The sequence below is a fragment of the Oryzias latipes genome, chromosome 20, assembly GCF_002234675.1.
Source record: "Oryzias latipes chromosome 20, ASM223467v1".
NCBI classification, from domain to species: Eukaryota; Metazoa; Chordata; class Actinopteri; order Beloniformes; family Adrianichthyidae; genus Oryzias; species Oryzias latipes.
The window spans coordinates 8227532-8247417 of NC_019878.2; the positions used below are offsets into that span (position 1 = coordinate 8227532).

General features: G+C 43.1%; 2 protein-coding genes across 3 annotated transcripts in view; both read left to right on the top strand.

Annotated features, from left to right (window-relative positions):
• mkx (mohawk homeobox) overlaps positions 1 to 9759 on the top strand; it is a 30818-nt gene extending 21059 nt beyond the window's left edge. Inside the window, exons 6-7 of the mRNA XM_011488742.3 lie at positions 6573 to 6606; positions 6723 to 9759. Of these exons, the coding sequence (XP_011487044.2) occupies positions 6573 to 6606; positions 6723 to 6930 (242 nt within the window). The 3' untranslated portion in view covers positions 6931 to 9759. The remainder of the gene's footprint in view (positions 1 to 6572; positions 6607 to 6722) is intronic.
• Positions 9760 to 11373: 1614 nt separating this feature from the next.
• Positions 11374 to 18280, top strand: LOC105356652. 2 transcript variants are annotated; one of them, XR_002292620.2, is made up of 2 exons: positions 11374 to 18032; positions 18182 to 18280. XR_002292620.2 is itself a non-coding variant. In XM_011488723.3 (2 exons), exon 2 carries the CDS (start codon positions 12266 to 12268, stop codon positions 17720 to 17722), a length of 5457 nt encoding a protein of 1818 aa, XP_011487025.2. In that variant the 5' UTR covers positions 11374 to 11733; positions 11883 to 12265; the 3' UTR covers positions 17723 to 18280. The 2 variants fall into 2 exon arrangements, 1 of the variants encoding a protein (XP_011487025.2); XM_011488723.3 differs by having other exon boundaries at positions 11374 to 11733; positions 11883 to 18280.
• Positions 18281 to 19886: the final 1606 nt, after the last annotated feature.

A 19886-nucleotide genomic window follows, 5' to 3' on the forward strand; every position in this document is an offset into this window, starting at 1 on the left:
CCAATCAGGGACTCGGCTTTGATCGTGAAATATGGATGGTGTTCCTTTTTAATTCACGGAAGTGCCAACCATTTGAAAATGGGTCATGGAGGAGAATTTAATAATTGCGTTCTTTTCCCGACTGGTATACTGACACCAAGTTCTTCAAATATCGCAACAGAGCTGTGAAAGAAAATGCCTGGAGAAAGATTCAAGAGATTTGTACCACTTTGACATTTCACACCAAGCCTCTTCCAAGTGTCGGCTGCAGATTTGTGCCAGTAAACAGTGGAAAAAACAAGAAGTCCCTTCCTGCTTGTCCAGTGTGAACACCATGGGATAAATGCACAATCCTGCGTTTCTTAATAGAGCATTTATCCCATGCCGTCATGAATTCAGCACCTGGACCCCCGTTTGCTTCCAATGGCGGATTTGTCCTCTTTATTTGTCCACAGTACAGTGAAAACCAAACCAAACCCACAGCATTCCTACCTCATCACGACACAGATCTTGCAGCTCCTCGTCGTCAACATGCTCTTTTCATTTAGGCTGATTTTCTAGGGCACTGATTGCTCTCTGTTTACCAGCGCTCGTAAACACAAGGACAACCTGGCAGGCTTTAAACGGTCTCAAACACTGTTATTATTTCCTCATCGAGCAAGAAGACACAAGACAATCCTCATTGCTGGGTTATCTGGGCCAACCGCAGCCTCACCAGCGTGTCATCAGCTGGGGAAAACAAGGAAAAAATTGTTCAGAAACACACACAAAAAACTGCATTCGGGTTTGGTATCCGTCAGTCCACACTTGTCGTTTTTAATAGCACAGGAGCTAATTATTCTGTACTTTGGAGCTACGAAAGTGTGGTGAGGGCAAACAAAGAAGGAATTAATTTTACACCATGTGTGATGTCTTTGGCTGATGGAGTGGAATTGACAGTTCAGGGTTTTGAAAGGAAACACAAGAAGGAATGGCTGGAAAGGGCAAAAGAAAAGTCGTTGGCATGGCATGAGGCAGTAGAGCACCAAGACATCTCTGAATTCATTTGCAGACTCTAACAGACATAGAATCCATTAACAGATATTTACGTTAAAAAAAACATTTACCCTGAAGGCGACGTCAGAACAAAAACTGCAGGTCTAACCTGAAGGCTTTGTCACATCCTCTTCAGTTTTTGATCCAGCCAGTCACACATCTGCACATTTGGAATCATAAAATGACAAAGCTGCGTCTCTTGGCGTTGCTGAAGTTAAAGCCTGCGATTTTTCATCCACTGCCGATTTATGACTCATATTTTAATTGCAGTAAGTCCTGACTCAGGCCTGAAAGAGGCTGCATAAACTGTTCCCTTCCTGACTCGGCTGCACAGGTCAGCGATGAGCAGATTGTCGAGCTTGCAGCTCGGTTTCTGTTTTCAATCAGACTCTTTAAAGGAAATGGGCTCATTTCTTTTTCTTTATCCAATGAGTTCACAATTGCTTCTGTCTGTTGGCCTCCTCTCTCTGGTTTAAGTAATCCTATATCACTAGCAAAACATTTTTTCTTTTCTTTTTTTCAATTTTTGCTATTATTATTAAAGCTTTTTTCTACTTGAAGTGATTGTTTGACAGCAACTTCCAACAATGTTTTATTAGATTTTTGATGTTCCTACTGTAGAAAACTGATCTTTTTTCAAAGCTTTTTTCTCATGACAGAGAAATATAAATGTTTGCCCCCATAATTGGAACGATGAGGATTCATCTTTCCCTCCCACGGTGTTATAAATCCCGTTACTTCATGTAACATTCCCTCATTGCTCAAAAGGGATCTCCTCTTTCAGAAACAGCAACAACAGAAATGTTTTTAATGAAGTTAGATTTGTTGCAAAAGTATTGTCCGCCCGTAGAAAAGATTTGTGCTTGTGTTAAGAGATTTGTGTGTCTGGTAAAAAATGTTGTACTTATTGATAACAAATGCTCGTCTGTAAAACAGAAAAAGAAAACGGAGGAAAAGGAAGATATCGTTAGAATTTTTCTGAAACTAATAATAATCAACACTTCTTTTATTTAGTTACACATAAATTACCATGTTACAGGCATCTTCAACCTTTTCATCTTGTCACCACTTAGATTAGGAAACTCATTTTTCCTGGCATAGATATCATGCATCTTATTGGCTGGCCTTCTGATTGGGTGACAGTGAAAGGCTGCTGATTGGTTGATTTATTGTACTGGTAACTTGGGATTGTCACTGTAGATCAATGTTCTTGTTTGTGTGCATGACGCTTCACGCACGGACGAAACATTTTTCCGGACAGAACTTTTCCTATGAAACAATTTCACAGACAAAGACTGTAACATTGCATTTATAGTGATTGGGTGGAATTAGAATGGTCTGTGTCAAATTACTGGTGGAAAACTTCTGCACATGGTAAATCACACCACTTTACTCCAGGATCCTCTCGACAGGTGGAGTGTCAGCCACTGTTTACCCGTAATTTTCCTGATTTTTTTTTTTAACGTTAGATTTTTTCTCTCTCCCTTTATTACCCTGCCATAACGTTCAGTGAGCTAATATTTTTGGACTTTCACTGAGGTGCCAGAGACCAGCAGACTTCTTAGCTTTTCCCTCTGGCGGTGCGTGAAATCCCACTGTTAAAAAGCCCAAAGGCAACAGTGCAGTTCAGTGAGTGTTCAGTAGCAAAGTAGTAAAACAAACAAAAAAGAAAAAGGAAAAACACAGGTCCTCCATGATTTATTGGCAATTTACTGTCTTGCTGGCTCAGATTTTGTTTTTAAAAATCTAAGTTTTAGATGTTTTAGGCAAAGGGGCTTTGGAAATAGTTTTTTTTTAATGCATGCTCCAGCACATTTCCAGATCCTAGTGTTATGGGCTTTTGAAGGGTCTCATTTGGGGTGTTATATTGGCGTGAAACACTTCTGTGCCCTCAGCCTGTTCTCCCATTACTGGGAAATATTCTCAAAAACAAAAATATAAATTTCAATTAACAAAGTTAAGCAAATGTAACTTTGCATTATCACCATTGATATACAGGTTTTATAGATTTATGATTTTAAGCTTATGAAATGTTTTTTTTTACCCCTCATAATTTTACGTTTTACGTCGTAAAATTTTGACGTTTTTCTTCATAAATGTTTGAGCATTCGCATCACATTTGGACTTTTTCTCTTATTATTGCACAACTTCATTTACATACAATTGGAACTTTTTTCTCATTATTTTATGACTTCATTCATTTCGGCTTTTTTTCATAAGTCTGTCACTCCTTTCTAAAATTGTTTGTTGTTATTGTTGGGCTGATTCAAGTCCCAGCTGAGGAATCTGAAAGAGAACACCAAGGGGGGACCTTTCTGTGTGGAGATGCATGTTCTCCCTGTGCATGCGTGGGTTTATCCGGGGACTCTGGCTTCCTCCCACCATCCAAAAACATGCTGCATAGGTTTAATGGTTACTCTAAATGGGTGTGAATGTAAGTGCGCATGGGTGAGTGATTTGTGGCCCTGTGACAAACTGCCGACCTGTCCAGGGTGTCCCAAGCCTTCGCCCGCAAGTGGCATCTTTTTAGTTTTTTTTCTTCTTCTAAGTATTAAAAACAAGGAATTTGCAGTTTAATCTTTTTCTTTTTTCAGGGTGGAATTTATTTTTATTTATAATTAATTTCTTTAATTGTTAAAAAATTGTATTAAAAGAAGGGATGTAAAAAAGTAGAAAACAGGAAGAGCAAGACAAATACAGCAATGGAACAAATACGACAAAAAAGCAACTACTGGTACACACTTTTTGTCCGTTTTTGAGTGCCTTTCTTTCTGTTGTTCCATGCCACACACACACACACACACACACACACACACACACACACACACACACACACACACACACACACACACTGGAAGCACTCACAGCTGAGAACAGAAGAACTCAAAATGCTGCCACTGGCCGCACACAGACTTTTCCTGCCTGTCTTTTTTTATCTTTGATGTCTCTGCCATTGAGTTCTCCTCCGCTTTCACCAGCCAATCTTTGCAAGACAGCGGTAAACATTGAGCTAACATAATTTGGGGTGAACATAAACAACACATGAAAACAGCGCACTGAGCCTGTAATTACGATGCTGTGATTATTGAGAGTGGTGCACATTTTTAATCAGGACCAATCTGCTTTGGAGCACTGGCAATCATTAAGATATAGACGAGAGAAAAGAGTGCAAAATTAAGAAGAAAAGGATGGAAAAAAAGGTAAAAATAAGAGATGTGGAACATCAGAGACTTTTGAGAGACACCACATGGCCGCCTTTTATTGAAGCAGACGGGAAACATTGCATCTGTTGTGATTGGGTGGAATTAGAATGGTCAGTGTCAAGTACTGGACCAGACATTGATACAGCATATTTGTGCGGTGAGAGGGGAGTGGGAATGAGGGATGATCACAGAGTAACACACTCACAGATAGGGCTGTGTGGAAATGTGCAGACAACCAGATGAGAAAAATTGTTGGAACACAGCGACTGATAATCTCGTCTTGTCGTTTGTACCTCTGGGTTATCGTATTCTCACCTCGCACTCTCGCGTGTGCGCTAACATTCCTTTTTCTTGCAAACTTGAGAGATCTCTTCCAAGACTGAGGGGTCTGTCTCTTCTCTGCTGAATTCAGTAATTGCAAAATGAACTGGAAATATATCGGAAATTCTATAATCAGCCTCACATTTGCCTGCGGTACTGCAATCCCTGTACTGTCAACATGTGTTATGCTGCACTGGAACTGATTTAAAAAGGAATAGCTAGGTGTTTACGGCCACCTGCGATGTCAGAGCACTGGATTTAGATATTTGGAAAATCTACAAGAGGTGGTGAAAAGGTAATAAGCCTGAATGGGTAAAGGTTAGTTGGGTGGGGTTTGCTGTCACAACTAAACTTTAATAAAATAATCTAAACTGTTTCCAGTCCCATCCTACAACCATTAGGAATAATGAAGGCAGGAGGTTTCATTTATTTGGAAATGTGTGTCAGTAACACTTGTGCTATCCTAGGTACTTTATTATTGGGAGTTGGGTCATCTAGACCCACTAGACAGTGCTCTGAACCTTTTTTCTTCAATGATTTGTGATCTTCACTGGTGTCCATGGATTACATGAAATCTTTCCACCTTTATCCACATTTGTCATGGTAGGGATGACACGTCAATGGTCATCTTGACCCCGTAGGATAGCACACGGGGTATAAAGGAATGGGAATGGAAGTCTTTTGACTTTCCTAAGTTGTCTAGTCATTCACACCCGGTCAACTGTTTATGTCTTCGTCAAATGCATCATACGGGTGCTGCGTATGTCTGGGAGGGTCGTAGAGAGGAGCAGACGCATCTTAATGGGCGACCATGTGGGTCTTGCAGTTCTCTTGAGGCCTGTGCGACCACTGTAAGAGACATCATGAAAATAGATCGTACAACTGTTGTGTGTGTTCTAAGTGTATCGTGAAGTGTCTATAAGGACAATTCACGAACTTATGACACGGGTGATGTGTCAAAGAGTGCCCTTACGCCACACTCTAGTCATTAGTAAGTGGTGAGTACTGGCTCCTTACTGACCGTGCGCAAATGCTGCAAGCACAGTGTGCAGGTGATACATAAGAGTTTGGACGTACATGTACGTTCTGGTTAACTAATTTCCTAGTTTCGAACAGGCGGGCAGCACGCAAGGAGCACGCACTTATCATGTGAACAGCACTAACGGGCCCCTTGTGCAGTGCGCATGGTTCAATTGGTTGAAAGAAAAGAAAAGTTCGTACAACACGCCTGCGTTTCACTCACCTCATCCTTACCCTCACATGTTAAGTGTCCGCTGCAACCTGTTGCCCAAAGCCAAGATATGCATGTTTGCCCATATTGTGCTTGTATCCACCCGTACGGGCAGTTGGTACTAAGGCATTAAGAGCTCTCATGGCTTGTGCTGTGTAAGGTCATTTGACTTAAAGAGAGCTTCTTCAGGCTGCACGGTTACAAAATCCAGATGCGTGTTTCTTCTGTCATGCCTCATAAGGTACAAAGCTTTTGTCATTAAATCGACGGATGGCAGGTCCACAACAAACCCCAACACTCGCACTGAAATAAACACACTGAAGAAAGTTTGGTTTCATTGCTTAATGACTTAGCTATTCCCCGCTAATGTCTTACATATGACACAGAGATTGCTCCCATTCAGAGAGAACCAGAAAGAGGCCGTCCGTAGTTCTGACGCTGACTCCGTCTCTTCTCTTTCATTCCTACTCAAATTGTTCACGTTCAGTCATTTCCAATCTGGATTTCCTCAGACAGCTCAACTAGACTGCCTTTGTTCTCCGACAACATAATAAAGACTGGAGATTATGAGTCATGAGAAACATCCTTTCATTTCCATCCTATGAGGTACCTTGCTGATGGATTGCTTTGTATAAAAAAAAACATTCTGTTTGTCCCGTGTCATGGATGAAGAGAGAAAATAGAACAACACGTTTGCACAAAGAAAAACTCAAAAACGGCTTAATCCTTTCTTCCTGCATGTCCATGTTTCCTGATAGATCCTCATTGCACAATTGACCTTTTATGTCTACTTGTGCTTTCAGAAACCGCCGACCATGGATCAAGTAAATGTGACAAGTAAGTGGACCTTGAAGCTCCTGAAAACTCTCTCCAGTTGGGGCTGAGCGTGACCTCTAATGCTCCTTCTGTTTGTGTTCTCTCTGTGCATGTTTGGCTCTTCTGGTGATTGTCAGTGGCAGCGGTGGTGTCGCAGCTACGCAGAAGGAAAAGGTGAAGGGCAAAGATGAGACGTACTGGAAGGAGATCAACGCCGCCATGGCCTTGACCAACTTGGCACAGGGGAAGGACAGCGTCTCGGGGACAACCAGCTGCATCATCCAGAAGTCCTCCCATATAGCAGAGATCAAAACTGTAAAAGTGCCGATGGTGCAGAAGTTTTAGTTTTGGACGTCACTGCCCCATCCTTCTATGCAAACCAGCAATCATTCCTCTTTTAGTAAAACCCAAATAAACACCTCCCGTGGGCGTTAAAGTGAGAAAAACTCATTTGTTGTTGCTGATTCTCCGAAAGAGGCCTTGACCATCCTTTTCCTAACGGGGCTGGTTTGGAAGTGTTTCTGCAGCATTTCCTAAAAACAAGACACTTTTTTTTTTTTTTTGTAATGTTAACTTATTTTTTTATGAACTTTTCATTCATTATTGTTTTTTAAGCTAAACTTTTTTACATTTTTGCCAAAGTGCCTGTGTTACCGATGGTGGCATGCATCTACCGTTTGTGAAGGACTGGAGGGGACAAAGTCCCTGCAGCATCGTGTGCCTTAAGAAACACAGAGAGGCAGGCAAATACTCTTGCAGAAAATTGCCAGCTTGTTCAGAGACTCTGTTTTTATTTTGACTGAAGTCTTCATTTTGACTGAAGCGTGCTTTGTCTCACCCGCACTCTGGCGTGCAGCAGGCCATGCGTAATGGCTGCAGATAAGCAGCCTCCTCTTTCCTCCTTGTCTACGTCACGGCCTTGGATTTCAAGAACCAGCGAAGGATTCCTCTCTTATCGTTGCTTTTAGTTGCTAAAACGTGCACAAGCGCTCAGCTAGACCCAAGTGAGGACACCAGTGGAACAGATTCAGCCGTGACCTAAAAGGGATGTTTTGGTTGTTTTTTTCTTTTTCTTTCACGTTATCAGTGTTCTCACGTTTGAGCACAAGATAGCCTGAGCAATGGAAAAGCCGAAGAGAAAAAAATCCTCTGCACCCTTCAGCCTTTAAATTCTTGGCTCCCTCAGCTGCTTAACATTACGCTCAAAAGACTGTTTACAAGAAACCAGAGGATAGGCTTACATGTTTCACTTTTTTCCCCAAAACGTCTCGATTCCACAAAAGATTTCAGTATTATATGTTTGTCAACCAAGCAATTAATGTGTGCTCCCAGTATGTTTGGTTGTGTTGTTTTTAATCAAATGTTGTGCATTAAGTTTTATTTTTTGGCATACATGGAAAACTCACTTGTTTGGAAAAGTAATTTAAACAAAATTTGAATTCATGTACCATATTTTTCGGAGTATAAGTCGTGATTTTGTGTATAGTTTGGCCTCGGGAGCGACTTCTATGTGATTTTTTTTTAAACATTAATATTGGCTCATATGTTGTTATTTTCCCATAAACAACCGGTTGCCCTTTAGCGGCTGTTTCCCACTAACAACCACTAGATGTCACTGTAGGTGTGTGTATCAGTATTTGCTACTGACAGCAACGCAGAAGAAGATGCCCTGTCCAAAACAAACATAGTGGAGAATCTGAGCATTCCTTCCCTGAACCTCATGATAGTTTTTCTGGTTCGTATAGAGACGTTATTTTCATTTTTTCGTTCGTCGGACGAATGCAGGACAGCAGGTCGTCAAACTGGGTCACAGAGAGATAGAAGTACCGCTAAACACCCCATCATTGAAATGCATTGAAAAAACAGACATGGGGATGTGTTTACCGGTGCTTCTTCTAGAGCTCTTTACATTTATAAACCTGATCTCTCAATGTCATCCGTGTTTTTCATGCATTTTAAATGTGATATACAGTCAATGCTTCTCCATTAGCTATGAGGCTAAAAACGTGACGGAAGCTATTCCCACACGCGATAGGAGAATTTAGTTTATCAACACATTTTTTTGACCAAACACCGAGTTTGATGTGCATCAAAAAAGAGGCAGTGGATGGAAATGTGACGCATGAATGGCGTTTGGTGTAAAAGCGTCATTATGCACGACTTGGTGGATTTGTTCAAAGCATTGCACTTTTTCCCCCAAAGTACAACTTATACCCTAGTACGACTTATATTTGATTTTTTCTTCTTCGTTATAATTTTTTTTTTTTGCTGCGGCGACTTATAGTCCGAAAAATTGGGTAAATTTTTTAAGGTGCTGTTTAATGTATGACACTTTTTGATGAACCATGACTCTGCGACTGTTGTGTTCAAGGAGTTTGAGTGGGAGCAAAGATGCACCAAGTGACTTTTCGACGTTTAATTGTTGTGTTTTGAATGTGCAAACTGTTCAGAAAAAGCTGCACTTCTTGGCTGTCGTTGGAGTTTTGACCAAACAGCGAAGAACGGTGAAAGAAAAATGAAGAAACACAGTGTAGTGTTTCAGTCAGAGTGCCTCTGGAAGTGTAATGAAATGAATCACACAGGCATTATTTGCTTACACAGTGGGGGGGGGGGGGTGCACACGTGTAATTCATACAGCTGATTCAAGCAGGACAGCAGGGGGGGTGGGGGTGGGGGGTGGAGAGCCTAGTATTCCTAATCGCTCCTCTGGACCTCTGGGCCGCTCGCGACCCTCACACCTCACACAATAACCCCACGCTGAGGGGAGATGGAGCAAGAAAACTGGGGATTCATGGCTCCCCCAGCACCACACCAGTATTAACAAATGGGTTTGTACAGCCACGACCTTGGTACTGTACTTTGTCTAGCACAAGCGCCATTTATTAAACCATGCAGACAGATGCAAAGCAATGGTATATTAAACTTATAAATTATTACTACTATTATTTTGAAAAGAAAAGCAGAGACCACGTTGTTTTTTTTTTTAATTGTTAAGTTATATAAATTGAGATTTTTGTTTTTGTTCATTCTGAAAGAGACTGGATTTCCAATCCAATGACCAAATACATATCTCCTTGTATTGTCTCATTTGCTCTCTTGTAAAGTTTCTTTTGTAAAAAACATTTGTTAGTTGCCCAACAGCAGTGAATAAACCTCTGAATGAAATAACTTGCATATATTTTTTATATGTGTATTCAATTCAGACAAACATCATTTATTTAGACCTAATAGGGATTTTAACTTTACACCAGAACCCAAAATGATCCTTTGGCAAAGGTAGCTAACTCTAACCCTGTCAAAAAACAGCTTTTGGGTTTTGCTGTTGCTGGATGGCACAAAACAGTCTAGTGAAAAATGTATACAGAGGAAGCGCTATTTTTAACCCTAGATGACCCCACCCTTACATTGACGTGTTATTCCTACCATGACAAAGGTGGATAAAGGCGGAAAGATTTCATGTAATCATGGACACCAGTGAAGATCTAGTGGGTCTAGATGACCCAACTCCCAATGTTAAAGTGCCTAGGATAGCACAAGGGATATATATATATAGATTAATTTTTATATCAAATGTTGCACCTGATAATAAGTCACACCCCCAAAATATTAAAAAGGAGCAATTTATACTCATGCACTAATGCATAAATACGGTAGGTGCCCTGATGAAGGACTGTGATGTCTGTCATGAAGATCTAAACAGAACACATCAAGTCTTTAGATTTATGAGCTTTTTGTGTCATTTCTTTTATTACTGTGAAGTCACCCAAACAAAGGAAGAATTTCCTTTTGTTTTTTTTAAGTCAGTGTCTTCCGTTTTCTGCTGCATCTGTGTTGCTGCCATGCGGGGCAGCTCCCCAGTCCCAACGGCGATACAGAACATGTTGGTTTACACAAAATATGAAGGGGGTTGGTTTTCAAGAGCTAAACAAACTAATCATGAAAACCACCAGAGGAGGAGCTGCTTTAAGAGGACATCTGTGCCTGACCACGTACCTCACATTAGCGGTTTGAGACCCAGCTTTTGTGATCTGTGTATTTTTGCTACCTTAAGAAGCAGGAACCGCTTTATTTTTTCAGGCCAGGATTAGATCTAAACCGGTCTTTCTGCAGCTCAAGGGAGCAGAAGAAGTGAGATATAGACGCTTTGAAGCAGAAACTGCATAAAGTTTGGGTTTTCCATATCTGTTTTTGGCGACCAAAGGGAGTCTGCTTATATAAACCGAAAGCTTGAGGTTTTGTCATTCCTAAATGAGAGACTTTGCAGATAATGGGCCTTTGTGCAGTGTGGTATCTCGGGGAGGCAAAGGGACAACTGAATTTACTTCTCACTCATATGAGGTGTGTCCCGTTCAGTCCATCCCATCTGTTTTCCAAACTTGGTTTATCCCTTCTGGGATGCTGGAGCCTATCCCATCCACTGTAGGGCGAAAGTGGGAGATGATGGTGTCCAAATCCTTCAAAGCTAAGTCTCCAATCCTTTTTTTATGTGTGTTAATTATCTAAGCATGCATCTGCCAGCCTCAAACTACAACTAAAAAGATGGTCCCCACCTAGTAGGAAGCCCCTGTACCTGTGTGGATTTAGCAATCAGGATGTACATTAAGAGATGACTCAGTGGCTTCGAGATCAGCATCCTATGGGCTCTCACTCCCTAAAACAGGTTTTGACCACTTATCCCTGACTGCCTTGGGCTGGCCAAACCTCAAATACATTGAGTCACATTTTCCAACAAAGGCCTAAGTAAGATTCCATTCCGCTGCCTCTCCACTCTCCATTTTCATCCATGCCTCCAGCGAGTGATGCTGAAACATTTGACAGACGTCCCGGAACCGCACGGTTATCTCGGAGCAGGAGACGGACAAGTGGAGATTCCCACTTCAGCGCGACCCGCCTGTGTTGCCTCCAGGCACTAATTTAGTAAATAAGTTAAAATGTTAATAGTGGTGAATTTGAATGTTTAAAACGTTAAAAAAAAAAAAAGAAAGTAAGTAAATTGACCGAAAATAACAACTTCCGGTTTTTCCGCGCAACTTCCGGTTGGCGGGCAACTTCCGGGTTCCGGCCTCATGTAATCAGATCCGACGAAGCCCAGCATGAGGTCAGAGATATCTGTCGCCATCCACACCGAAGCTCAGGCAAGGCAATGCCGTAAGTTCATATTGTTGTTTATTTACACTCAGGGAAACATATTTTTGTATTATTTGTATGGTACGCTTAGTTTAAAGCGTAGATAAAATATTTATTTTTGTGTTATTTATACATCATTTTTAGAGAGAATCGTGTACATTTGTTTTCAGTTTTCACCATCTGGAGAAGAAATTAAAAGCTCAAAAACGTCCCTAGTGGTCCTGGTCTTCTTCAGTGGTTTATCTGCGTGTTCAAGTGGGAACATAACAGTGAAAAGGCAGCATTCAGAGCTTCATCGTGGTCAAGATGGCAGCCAGCAACAGATCTACAACAAATGCATCGGGGGTCACGTCTTCCTCTGCGACAAGCGCAGCTCGTGCTCGAGCCAGAGCAGAAGCAGCTAAGGTGAGAGCGTCATATGCAAGCAAGGAAGCACAGCTGAAAGTGGAAAAATTAAAAATCGATGCAGAATTGGAAGTGCTAACATTACAAAGAGAGGCAGACGCCGCAGTAGCTGAAGCAGAAGCGCTAGAAGAAGCGGAGGCAATGCTTGATGGAAACCAGAGCAGAAGATCAGTCAGTTAAAAGAGAAAGAACAAGAGAATATGTGCAATCACAAATGAAAGTGAGCAAACCTAATGACTCAGCACCAGTACCAGACACACAAAATCAAAATGTTGATTTAGAGGGCTCATTCATAACTTGGAGTCCTCCTAAAAACAACGCTGCAGACACAGAGCCACAGCCCATCAGCGCCAGGCAAAGGATCAACAACCACCATAAAACTTTGCCTATCCAGAATACATCATCCCTTCACAACCAGAATACATCATCCCTTCACAAAGTTGAGAGTGAACCAAAAGTTCAACCAGCATACAACGCTCTGAATCCATTCTCAAGCCCTTTCAGGTCTCAATATAACACACCTGCAGGCGTGCCACATCCAGCTGAACCATTTGCACAATACATGGCACGTCGTGACCTCATCATTTCCGGTCTTTACCAATATGACGACAAGCCAGAGAATTTCAGAGCATGGTACTCCTCATTTACGGGTGCTACAGCCGAAGTTCACCTCACTCCCACTCAAGAGCTCGATTTGATGACAAAATGGTTGGGAAAAGAGTCAAACTGTCAAGTCAAGCGCATCCGCTCTGTTTATGTCAACAACCCCACTATGGCTCTACAGAAAGCGTGGGAGCGACTTCATGAGTGTTATGCAGCCCCTGAAATAATTGAAAAATCACTATTTCAGAGGTTAGACAGTTTTCCCAAAATAACAACAAAAGATAACATGAAACTGAGAGAACTAGGAGATCTGTTACAGGAGATCCAAGGAGCAAAAGAGGATGGATATCTACCTGGTCTTTTCTATCTGGACACATCTCGTGGAATAGGACCAATTGTGGACAAACTTCCATACGGAATTCAAGAGAAATGGATGTCACAAGGTTCACAATATAAAGAAGAGAATGAAGGCTGTTTTCCACCTTTTAGTTATTTCTGTAAGTTTATATGCAAAGAAGCTAAAAAACGCAACGATCCAAGTTTCAACCAGCCGAACACACAAACATATACAAAATCAGAAAGACCAAACCTAAAGAATTTCAGCTCTGCTAAACCCATATCGGTGTACAAATCAAACGTCACATCTCCTAATAAGGACATTAACAAGAACTGCCCTCTGCACAACAAACCCCACCCACTCAAGAAATGCAGGACGTTCAGGAACAAACTGCTCGACGAAAGAAAGGCCTTTCTTAAAGAGAAAGGAATCTGTTTCAAGTGCTGCGCTTCAGACACTCATCTTGCTAAGGACTGTAGAACTACAGTAAAGTGCTCTGAATGTGAAAGTACAAGGCATGAAACCATCATGCATCCTGGACCTCCACAGCAAGCCTTCCGGGCTCCTGCCCCTGCTCAAGAGGATGGCGGGGAGGAAGAAAGCTGCTCGGACAGTGTTGCAGTAACTGCAACATGCACCAAAGTGTGCGGTCCAGGTCAGTGGGGTCGTTCTTGTTCTAAAATATGTCTCGCGAAGGTGTATCCCGAAGGTCATAGAGACAGTGCAGTTAAAACTTACGTCATACTTGATGACCAGAGTAATCGTTCCTTAGCTGGCCCAGAGTTCTTTGAACTTTTCAACATTAAGAACGAACCAGTCAATTACAATCTAAGGACATGCACTGGGATTGTAGAAACATGGGGAAAAATGGCTGAAGGCTTCCAGCTTGAGTCTTTAGATGGGTCAGTGGTAATCCCACTCCCTCCTCTTATCGAATGTCAGGACATTCCTAACAATAGGAGTGAGATCCCAACACCAAGCGCTGTGATGCACCAGCCGCACCTGCAGCCAATTGGAAAGTACATTCCAGAGCTAGACCCAAACGCACAAATACTCTTACTGCTAGGGCGAGATGTTTTACGTGCACACAAAGTCAGGGAACAGGTTAACGGCCCTCATCATGCGCCCTTTGCACAACGCCTAGATTTAGGCTGGGTTGTAGTGGGAGAGGTGTGTGTAGGTAACATCCACATGCCTGCAGTCAACTCATACAAGACAGTTATTCTAGAAAACGGTCGTCCCACAGTTTTTGCACAGTGTGATAATTTCCGACATCTTAAGGAAACACCCTGCACTAACTCGCTTAGCAAAGCACCAGAGCAAACTCTGGGACAGTCAGTTTTCCACACCAGCGAGAACGACAACAAGCTGGCTCCCTCCATAGAGGACAAAGTCTTCTTAGACATCATGGAGAAAGACATGTACCGAGATGAAGAGAATAGTTGGGTTGCCCCACTTCCCTTTAAAGAGCCTCGCCAGAAAATGCCGAACAACAGAGAACTAGCAGTCAGACGTTTTTTGTCCCTCAAAAGAAGCATGCAAAGAAAACCACAAATGCAGCTAGATTACGTGGAGTTTATGGAAGGTATTTTCTCCAATGGTCATGCTGAGGTGGCACCAGAACTTAAGCAAGGAGAAGAACGCTGGTATCTCCCAACATTTGGGGTTTATCACCCTCAAAAGCCCAACAAGATCAGGGTGGTTTTCGATTCAAGTGCCCAGGAAAACGGTGTCTCACTCAACAGTGTACTCCTCACTGGCCCTGACTTAAACAACACGCTTATAGGAGTTCTTCTCCGATTTCGAAAAGAAAGCATTGCTATAATGGCTGACATACAGCAAATGTTTCACTGTTTCGTAGTGCGTGAGGATCATCGAAACTATCTCCGCTTTCTGTGGCACAGGGACAACGACATTGAAAAAGAGGTGATTGACTTCCGAATGAAAGTCCATGTATTCGGCAATTCACCATCTCCTGCTGTAGCGGTCTATGGACTGCGCAAGGCCATCAAAGCCGGAGCAAAAGACTATGGGGCTGATACAGTCAACTTTGTGGAGAGGCATTTCTACGTTGATGACGGCTTGATTTCTGTGCCTACTCCAGCTGAAGCAATTGATTTGTTGCAAAGAACTCAAGCTTCACTTGCCGAGTCCAATCTACGTCTGCATAAGTTTGTTTCTAACTCACCAGCAGTTATGCAAGCCTTCTCCCCAGATGACTGTGCAGTGGTTCTTAAAGATCTGGATCTAAGTGGTGAAGAAACACAATCGCAGCGCAGTCTAGGCCTCATTTGGGAAACTGTGACAGACACGTTCACGTTTTCTGTGACCACAACAAGCAAGCCATTTACGCGGCGTGGTGTCTTGTCATCTGTCAATAGCATCTTCGATCCATTAGGACTGTTGGCACCGGTTACCATTCAAGGAAGGGCTCTACTAAGAGAACTCACAGTGGAGAACTCAGGCTGGGACACGCCACTTCCAGAAGATAAACGGAGCAAATGGGAAGCTTGGAGAGACTCTCTGAAAGACTTAAAGGAACTACATGTCCCAAGAACGTACACCTCTACATCTCTGAGTCAAGCAATACACAAAGAACTATGTTTGTTTTCGGATGCATCAACCAAAGCCATAGGTGCCGTAGCCTACTTGAAAGCAGTTTACCTAAATGACAAAGTGGAGGTCGGGTTTGTCATGGGTAAAGCAAGACTAACTCCTCAGTCAGAACCAACAATACCAAGACTTGAGCTGTGTGCTGCTGTTTTAGCTGTGGAGATGGCTGATCTCATCAAGACTGAGCTGGACATACAGTTCGACAAGGTTAATTTTTACACAGACAGTAAGGTAGTCTTGGGCTACATCTACAACGAATCCAAGAGATTCTACACATATGTCCACAACAGAGTGCAGCGCATTCGTCAGTCCTCAAAGCCGGAACAGTGGCACTACGTGCGCACAGAAGAAAACCCAGCGGATCATGCATCCCGCTCGCTCACAGCATTCCAGTTACCGAAAACAACTTGGTTCACTGGACCCTGCTTCATCCATCGTCCACTCACAGAGACAAAACACAAAAGCAATGAGTTTAAATTAATTGAGCCAGACAGAGACTGTGAAATCAGGCCACAAGTGAAAACCTGCGCCACCAACCTTCAAGTAGTCTCCTCCAAACGCTTTGAACGCTTCTCTACATTCAAGTCCTTAGTCCGTGGAGTTGCCTTTCTCATTCATATTGCAAAATCCTTCAATGGAACCAACTCAAACTGTGAAAGCAAGGGGTGGCACACATGTCAGTTTCCTCGTTCACCAGATGAAATGGATCAAGCAAAGCTTGTCATTCTCAAACAAGCACAACAGGACGCCTTCGAAAAGGAGTTGTCTGCCCTCAAGGCTGGCAAGCCCGTTGCCAAACAAAGCCCTTTACATAAACTCAGTCCAGTCCTAGGTGATGGCATAATTTCAGTTGGAGGTCGACTCAAATACTCAGAACTGGAAAAATCTGAAAAAAGTCCAATAGTCCTTCCAAAAGACCATCATGTGTCTCTCCTGCTTACTCGCCACTGTCATGACAAGGTCAAGCACCAGGGTCGTCACCTCACAGAAGGTGCAATAAGAGCAGCAGGGTTATGGATATTGGGCGTAAAGAGGCTTGTCAATTCTGTTATCCACAAATGTGTTATCTGCCGCAAACTGCGTGGAAAAGAGGAACAGCAACTCATGGCAGATCTTCCTCCAGAACGACTCAAAACATGTTCCCCCTTTAGCTATGTTGGCCTTGATGTTTTTGGGCCTTGGATGGTAACTACCAGACGTACTAGAGGAGGGCATGCACAAAGCAAGCGTTGGGCCATCATGTTTAGTTGCATGAGTTCAAGAGCCGTGCATATTGAAGTGATAGAGTCTCTTGATACCAACAGTTGTGTAAATGCCCTGAGGCGCTTCTTTGCTGTGAGAGGCCCTGCCACAAAACTCTTATCCGATCGTGGCACAAATTTCATCGGAGCATCTAAGGAACTGGGTATGGACAAGGCCGTGCAACAGTACCTTAATGATCAAGGTTGCACCTGGGACTTCAACCCACCTCATGCTTCCCATATGGGAGGCTCATGGGAACGGATGATCGGCATCGCTCGGAGAATCCTGGACGCAATGCTGCTGCAGAGTAAGGTGCAACTTACTCATGACGTGTTGTGTACACTAATGGCTGAGGTCTCAGCAATCATAAATGCTAGGCCACTCTTTCCAGTTCTTTCTGACCCAGACAACCCATTCATTCTCTCTCCCTCAATGCTGCTAACTCAGAAATCATGCCTCTCACCTCCTCCTGGAGATTTTCTGGACAAAGACCTTTACACCAAGCAATGGAGACAAGTTCAAGCTCTTGCCAATCAGTTTTGGTCTCGCTGGAAGCGAGAATACCTGCCTTTACTACAACAGAGACACAAATGGACTTTACCATGTCGAAACCTACAAGTTGGTGACCTTGTCTTGCTCAAGGACAAACAAGTTCCACGCAACAGTTGGCCCATGGCTAGAGTCAGTGCGACCTTTCCAGGCAAAGATAGTCGAGTCAGGAAGATTGAGGTTACAGTAAATGACAAAAGCTGTAAAAAGACTTTTATGCGACCAGTCACTGAGGTTGTTCTTCTTTTGCCAAAGGACTGATTCTAGTTAAGTATTGAGTTAAATTGTGACCTCATAGAGGCCAGGCGGGGAGTGTGTTGCCTCCAGGCACTAATTTAGTAAATAAGTTAAAATGTTAATAGTGGTGAATTTGAATGTTTAAAACGTTAAAAAAAAAAAAAAGAAAGTAAGTAAATTGACCGAAAATAACAACTTCCGGTTTTTTCCGCGCAACTTCCGGTTGGCGGGCAACTTCCGGGTTCCGGCCTCATGTAATCAGATCCGACGAAGCCCAGCATGAGGTCAGAGATATCTGTCGCCATCCACACCGAAGCTCAGGCAAGGCAATGCCGTAAGTTCATATTGTTGTTTATTTACACTCAGGGAAACATATTTTTGTATTATTTGTATGGTACGCTTAGTTTAAAGCGTAGATAAAATATTTATTTTTGTGTTATTTATACATCATTTTTAGAGAGAATCGTGTACATTTGTTTTCAGTTTTCACCATCTGGAGAAGAAATTAAAAGCTCAAAAACGTCCCTAGTGGTCCTGGTCTTCTTCAGTGGTTTATCTGCGTGTTCAAGTGGGAACATAACACCGCCGCTTGACGCGGTCCAGACCTCACCTTGGCCGTACAGCACACCACACTCCAAACTGCAGACAGCAAATCAACACACGTGCAGTGAAATCCAAGAACATAGAAGTTCTGAAAATTGTTTCCCATTTGATGAGGAAACATGAATCCCACAGCATGCTAAAGTAATTAGTTACCTTGGTGTAAAAGGATGCTCAGAGGAACCCCATTGCTAGAGCCAGGACTTGCTTTGTGTCTACTTACAGTGGTGAACAAAATTGTTGGTACCCCTTAGTTAAAGAAAGAAAGAAAGTCCACAATGCTCACTGAAATGACTTGTAATGTTCAAAAGTAACAATAAATTAAAATGTATTGAAAATTAAATAATCAAAACCAGCCATTACTTTTGAGCTGTTGATTAACAAAATTATTTTAAAAAACAAACTAATAAAATAGGGCTGGACAAAAATTGTCATGACTAGCTAGACAAAACAGAATCAGACGCTGGAACCCGGAAGGAGACACAGGTGAGTATTGAGGTGAGTAAGAAAGTTTAAATTCTCTTCTTGATGCTGTGGGCTTTAGGTGTAGCAGGAAAATCCGAGGCGGACCCACGACGTGGCTGGATGATCATGTGTGGCTCGTGGCGTCACTGGAGGATACGACTGTGGCTTGTGGCGTCACTGTAGTATCGGCAGAGGCTCGTGGCGTGACAGGATGAAATGAGCTGACAGAGGCACCACGACAAAAATGATGTTACCCATAAACTTAATATTTTGTTGCACAACCTTTTGAGGCAATTACGTCAATGATACGGCCGGGCAGTGGGGAAGCGGACGGCGGGCACAGAGGACTGTCCAGAACTGGCTTAATCTGGGAGATATGGAAGGATGGGTGTACCTTGAGTGCCTTGGGCAGATGGAGATGGACGCAGGTAGGGTTGATGACCTTGTCAATGACATAAGGTCCAATAAACCGATGAGGCCAATTTCCGAGAGGAGCCTTGGATAGGAATGTTCCGAGTCGAGAGCCAGACCCTCTGTCTTGGTTGGTAATCAGGTCCCACCACCATGCGTCGATTGGCAAGGCGGCAGTTGCTCTCCTTGGTGCGGAGGAGAGCAGCCCTAGTCTGATGCCAAACGCCATGACAGCACCGTAGGTGATGTTGGACAGAGGGCAACGCCAGATTGAGTTGCTGCGACGGAAACAGTGGTGGTGAGTACCCGAGGCCTCGAACGGGGAAACCCCTGTTGCAGTGGAAGGATGAGTATTGTGGGCATACTCGATCCAGACCAGAAACTGGGACCAGTCCTGTTGGTTCTGTGCCGCCAGACAGAGAAGAGCTGCCTCCGATTTCTGGTTCGCTCTCTTCGCTTGACCATTGGATTGTGGGTGGTATCCGGAAGTGAGGCTGACCGTGGCCCCCAAGGCCGCGCAGAACACTTTCTAGACCTGGGAAACGAACTGGGGTCCACGGTCGAAAACAATGTCAAAGGGGATTCCATGATGACGGAAGACGTTATTGACTCAATTTCGGTGGCTGTGGGTAGCTAAGGTAACGGGATGAAATGAGCCATCTTGGAGAAACGGTCGATTACTGTAAAAATGACTGTATTACCGTGAGAGGGG